At 49.3% G+C, this 6,105-nt stretch overlaps 2 protein-coding genes across 3 annotated transcripts; one reads left to right on the top strand and one right to left on the bottom strand.

Moving 5' to 3' along the window:
• Positions 1-727: 727 nt before the first annotated feature.
• On the top strand, positions 728-4,308 carry LOC131282661 (ATP-dependent zinc metalloprotease YME1L). Of its 2 annotated transcripts, none has more exons than XM_058312184.1 (8): positions 728-941; positions 1,071-1,629; positions 1,689-2,001; positions 2,121-2,434; positions 2,520-2,910; positions 2,974-3,139; positions 3,220-3,403; positions 3,493-4,308. In XM_058312184.1, the coding sequence occupies exons 1-8, from the start codon at positions 915-917 to the stop codon at positions 3,819-3,821; spliced, it is 2,283 nt and encodes a 760-aa protein (XP_058168167.1). In that variant the 5' UTR covers positions 728-914; the 3' UTR covers positions 3,822-4,308. The 2 variants fall into 2 exon arrangements, with proteins under 2 accessions (XP_058168167.1, XP_058168166.1); XM_058312183.1 differs by having other exon boundaries at positions 2,118-2,434.
• A 283-nt stretch (positions 4,309-4,591) lies between these two features.
• LOC131295005 (30 kDa salivary gland allergen Aed a 3-like) lies at positions 4,592-5,720 on the bottom strand. Its single transcript, XM_058323065.1, has 4 exons — positions 5,555-5,720; positions 5,186-5,473; positions 4,935-5,107; positions 4,592-4,871 (listed from the first exon to the last, which is right to left on the bottom strand). Exons 1-4 carry the CDS (start codon positions 5,661-5,663, stop codon positions 4,674-4,676), a joined length of 768 nt encoding a protein of 255 aa, XP_058179048.1. The 5' UTR covers positions 5,664-5,720; the 3' UTR covers positions 4,592-4,673.
• Between the last annotated feature and the right edge of the window lie 385 nt (positions 5,721-6,105).

Genomic DNA, 6,105 nt, shown 5'->3' with positions numbered 1-6,105 from the left:
GAAGGAGGAGATGAACGTAGGGCCAAGCTTATCACCCGTAGTACTCGGTGACCCGTATTACTTTCGGATGAGGTACTTCCCCCGTTGCCACACGCAAACGTTTGCGTGCTCCGGATTGTGCATACGTTGCAATCCGTCGCACCAGCAATTATTAGGGCCAACTACACACGGGTACTACGGGAGCACGAAGTAATGGAAAGCACATCCAAACAACCGGGAACTAAGGACGACAGAAACCCGAAATACAATATTGCAGCAGCTTACGACGGGGTGAACTATTTTCACTGCGCGCTGCGCTGCAAATGGTTAATTATGTTCTGACACATTCACCGTCCCGCAAAGATTTTCACGATTTTTCTCGGGGATGATGTGTTTTTTCATCGCTGTCAAACAACATTCCGTCGTGTCGAGAATTTCGAACTGCTGGGTTCGTTCGGTTTTTGGAACTGTGACTTCGTGGACCCAGTAAGTTCAATCAATCCACAAATTTAGGAAGAGTTTTTGCGTAACATTTTATGTTGTGATTATAAAAGTACGACTTAAAATATTTCATGAATGGCAAGTCCATTTTAGTATGTTCCCAGAGGCAGCATTTAATTTAAAAAATATATTATTTCCATCTGGGTGCACCATTCCAATTAGTAGAGATGGAACTAATCTGTCAGGTGCATATCAAGAGACCCACCACTAGTCAACTTATACAACAGGCAAGTCCAAGATAGACGAGAAGATTGTTGCGGAATTGTGTGAGAAAAAGTTTTAATAAAATAACCTTTCAACCGCAACGATCGACGTTTGACTGTTTGCAAGCGCTTGCATCATTCCCGTCCGTGTGGTAAAAGTGCGTTCGACGTGCGCTCGGGGTCATTTCTAGCAGGCAGCATCCGAATTGATAACGCAACCATCCTGTGAGGATGTTTACCGTAAACACACATCAGCACGTAAGTATGGTGGTTAAATATCGAACGAGATTTCGCAAATCCGCGTAACGACTACGTCAGCCAAAACCAGATCGAACGTTCTACCCCTTATTGATCGCGAGTTTTGGTTTGTGTTTTCCCACCTCGCAGCAACTGTGGTTCCATCTATCGCAAATAACGCCACGACACAGTCACATCGCGTTCAAGAAGCAACACAAACACCACCAGCATCAACAGCAGCGGCAAGGAAAGGAGACCGTATCTCAGCTCGCCCAGCAGCAGGACTTTGTGCCCCGGTTGAAGCAATCGCTCGTACAGCTGTACACCGATGCGTTCCGGAGCACGGTCGAACCGTCGGCTGCGGCCCAGACGGTGCCTGCGGAGGAACTGTACCGGCTGAAGCTGCCCCGGCGGCTGGAGCGAAACCTGCTGAAGCACTTTAGCCAGGTGGAACTGCTCGGTAGTATACGAGAGAACACTCCGTGGAGTCTGAACGTAACACCGCGCGTCAAGAAGGGCAAAAATGTGGCCACGTCGACGGAGAAACTGTTCTTCAGCGGGGAAGCGGTACAAAAGCTCGTGCATGGATTACTGTCGCACAACACGTCCTGGAACTTTGCCCAGCAGCGAGGGTTCAAGACAGTCCGATCGATAAGCGCCGAACTGAAACGTAATCCGGCGTTGTACACGCGTATGAGGGATGCCTTGGGTAAGTGGCCGTAGGGCATTGAAATCGAACAAACGCTATAACTAGTGTATTTTTTTTAGGAACTCCACCGCCACCAATTGCTCACAAGTACGACCCGGTGGCGTACTCTGCACAATCCCACGTCAGTTCACAGCCGCACGGTGAACCGCTGAACAAACTGTTGGCAGACGATCCGACGCTCTCGGACGAGCAGCGCCAACGGCTGAAGATTGCGTTCGCCGAGGGCTACCTGACCGCGTCGCATCCGGACAGCCAGAACCGCTCGAGCAAGGCAATGAAATATTTAAAGTTTTTCCAACAACTGCTCATCATCGTCGTGTTCATTGGCATCTTCATTAGCATGTTCGCATCACCGAATGGGTCCGTCTTTAGGTAAGACCGAACGACAGTGAACCTTTCTTTCCTACCTTCGTGCGTTGGCACGCTCCCTTCCCTTCCGCTTTGGGTCAATTCAAACTGACCAGCGCTTGATGCTTGCTTCCCTTTAGTAGAATACAAATCGGCAACCAGGTGGAGGTCGACCCGGAGGACATCACCGTGACGTTCGAGGATGTGAAGGGATGCGACGAGGCGAAGCAGGAGCTGAAGGAGGTGGTTGAGTTCCTGAAGAACCCGGGCAAGTTTAGCAACCTCGGTGGAAAGCTGCCGAAGGGTGTGCTGTTGGTCGGACCGCCCGGTACGGGCAAGACATTGCTCGCACGTGCCGTCGCTGGGGAGGCCGGTGTGCCGTTCTTCCATGCTGCCGGGCCGGAGTTTGACGAGGTGCTCGTTGGCCAGGGTGCCCGTCGTGTACGGGATCTGTTCAGTAAGTAGCGGGAAGTGGGAGAGCCAACGAACAATTAAGGAATTTTCATACTTAAACGAACCGATCACTCGATTCCCTTTTTCAGAGGCCGCTAAAGAACGTGCACCGTGCGTTATATTCATCGATGAAATCGACTCGGTTGGCGCGAAGCGTACCAACTCCGTGCTGCATCCGTACGCGAACCAGACGATCAATCAGCTGCTGTCGGAAATGGATGGTTTCCAGCAGAACGAGGGAGTGATCGTGCTCGGTGCGACCAATCGGCGCGACGATCTCGATCAGGCGCTCCTGCGCCCCGGACGCTTCGACGTAGAAGTGGTCGTTCCGACGCCCGACTTTACCGGCAGGAAAGAAATTCTTACGTACTATTTGGGCAAGATTCTAAGCAGAGAAATCAACATCGATCAACTGGCCCGGGGGACGACGGGATTCACCGGGGCGGACATTGAAAACATGGTCAATCAGGCTGCCTTGCGGTAAGCCCATGGAAACACCCGGAGGCAGTACAGTTGCGTGATTAAAAATCTTTTTATTCGCAGTGCGGCCATCGATGGAGCCGAAACGGTCACGATGAAACACCTGGAGAACGCACGCGACAAAGTACTTATGGGACCGGAGCGGAAGTCGCGGCTTCCGGATGAGGAAGCGAACAAAATTACCGCCTACCACGAGGGTGGACATGCCATAGTTGCTTACTATACAAAGGTCAGTTGAAGGTGACCAACGGTTTACGAGAGGGATTGGTTCAGTTTAACATAATTTTCATTTCCGTTTCATGTGCCCAGGAATCGCACCCACTTCACAAAGTAACAATCATGCCGCGGGGTCCATCGCTAGGCCATACGGCGTACATCCCGGAGAAGGAACGCTATCACGTGACCAAGCAGCAACTGCTCGCCATGATGGACACCATGATGGGGGGGCGAGCGGCAGAGGAATTGATTTTCGGTGCAGATAAAATCACGTCCGGTAAGTGAGGCAGAGAGAAATGTTATTCACGAAGCATTGGGAGGTATCAATTTTTTAAATGGAAATTTTTACTTTTCTTTGACTTATAGGTGCCAGCAGTGATCTGAAGCAGGCCACCTCGATTGCGGCGCACATGGTCAAGGAGTGGGGCATGTCGGAGCGGGTCGGCCTCCGGACGATCGAGGGCCCGAAAGGGTTCGGCCAGAATGAGGTCCTCTCGCCGTCGACAGTCGAGAGCGTCGACAATGAGATCAAAAAGTTGCTCCAGGAAAGCTACGACCGCGCTAAGGCCATTCTCAAGCAGCACGCCAAGGAGCACAAGGCACTGGCGGAGGCACTGCTGAAGTACGAAACGCTCGACGCGGAGGACATCAAGGCGATCATGGGCGGGGAGAAGCTAGCGGCGGAGGAAAACTAAAGCGAAGCGAGCGAATCCCTGCCGAAACAAAGTAAACAAAGGAACGTAAAGGCTTAAACTTAGCTGTAAGCATACGCCGACGTTCCGAGGACGATAGTTTTACGAATGTAGGATTATACTACACCTACGGCACTCCCTTACTTCCTTCCTTCCTTCCCCTAAGCCTTGCATAATCGAACTAAAACTTTGCTACAGTGAGCGTGGTGGCAAAACGTGGAAGGGTTTCTACAATGCGAAAACTGAGTCAAAATGTTATCCAATCTTTATGAATTTATAAAAGTTCATACCACTATATATATATTTTTAAATGAATTCCTTTGGTTACTTACATACGCAACACCCATGCGTTCGCTCGCATGGAATTCTACTTGCCGAAGAACCCAGCGCTGGTGGAAATGGTGTTGGTGTGGAAATTGTATGTATGCATCCATGCATTGATCAGGCACGCTTCAGTATCGCATAAACGAATGAAAATAAATTAACTGTTATTGCTATTAAAATTAAAAATTGTTAAATTTGTTACTTTATGGTCGATTAGCACAAATTAAATTTAGTTAATAATGAAGTCAACAAATAACTGAACCAAAGTTGACTCGATGGCAATGGACCCGAGGTATTTCATCATACATTTCGTCATATGGCCATGGGAATCATTGAGCGCTCATCACATATTTCATCTCTTTCACAAAGGTTAATGTGTTAATTTATTCAAGAACATTTCTCCAACAGCAAGTTGTACAACACTGTCATTCAAACAAATCGTTGCAGTGTCAGAAATACATAAAATTTTATTCACTAGCAGCTCCTTTGACAAATGAAAAAGAAACGCTCGGTTCAGCTTCAGGTCTGCCCCTACTCGGCATCACGCTTATCCACGATGCAATCCGATAGCTCCTGCTCGCGATCGATCAGGCCCTCGTCGAGCTCGCGCGTTCCCTCGTTGCCGCAGTCACCGTTGCTGTTCTCCTTCTTGCACTCCGCGTAGGACTTTTCCGATTCCTTCACCAGCCCTTGGACGTCTTTTTCCAGCGAGCTGAAGCACGATTTGATCTGAAACGCACAAACACTCAATGTAGTCATGGCACCCATCATCATCATCCCGGCAGCGCTTACCTTCGAGTACTTTTCGATCGTGTTGACCAGATCGATCGTCGGGTTCATCAAACGCTCCTGCAGGCGGCCTACGACGTACGATTTAAGATATTTGTCCTTCATGTCCACCTTCATGATCTTCTTCAGCAGCTTGTGCACCTGGCGGTAGGTGTTCCGGGCCGTTTCCTTAGCACCTGTATGTTAAAAGGGTACGTATGGATTTTATATCGCATGATCGTTTCTGCGTTTCCGGCATTTTCCAGAAAACTTACCACCTTCTCGGCCTTCTTCGCCGTCACCGCCCTCTCCATCCTCACCACCCTCTTCACCATCTCCAGCCTCACCACCCTCTTCACCATCTCCAGCCTCTCCATCCTCACTGCCCTCATCACCCTCGGCAGCATCACCATCTCCTTCGGCATCGTCTCCACCTTCATCCGTGGCATCATCAGCTCCTTCGGTATCGCCAGTTCCTTCGCCATCCTCTGTTTCCTGGTCCCCGTCCGTTTCAGTATCGTCTCCAGCTGCCGCTTCATCATCGCCCTCTTGCGCACCCGCATCTGCTGGAACGTCGAAATGGAAAGGATTTAGTAAATCGATCAACGATGCCACAAAATTGCCAAAAAATTAGTAAACCTCACCATCACCTACGTCCGTTCCGGTCCCCTGATCGGCTTCCTCGTCCGCTGGTCGGGCGGATACGATCAGCGCTACGCAGAGCACACCGGCCAGCACTAGCAGGAACTTCATTTTAGCGGGTGGTAGGAACTAGCGGTCACTTTGGAGACAGTTTTGCAGAGATGAACAAAGTGTGATTCCAACTGATGATCTTTGCCATCCAACCGAACCACTTTTATATCACTTGCTGTTACCAGTCGGATGGAATCAATCCAATGGCCATCGGCATGTTGATTCAGCTTGCCGTTACAGTGCAAGCAAACGTTAGCCTTCGTGTGCAAACCATGGCACAAGCAAATATGCTTTCCTCGAGTGTGGTGCAATGGATGGGACAGATTTTTAATTCTTACTAGTGATCGTACGCATATTTACCTTTCATTATACAATGTCGTCACCGAAGGATGTAAGTTACTTGATGATTAAATGATTAAAGAAGACGGTAATTTTTGGTAAAATTTCAGCATGACTATAACGTGCATGAGTGTTCAAATTATTTTCAACTATATGTTTTGAA

The sequence above is a fragment of the Anopheles ziemanni genome, chromosome 2 (assembly GCF_943734765.1).
Source record: "Anopheles ziemanni chromosome 2, idAnoZiCoDA_A2_x.2, whole genome shotgun sequence".
NCBI lineage: Eukaryota > Metazoa > Arthropoda > Insecta > Diptera > Culicidae > Anopheles > Anopheles ziemanni.
The sequence above is the reverse complement of the archived record's forward strand: the minus strand, read 5'-3'. Positions and strand labels throughout refer to the sequence as shown.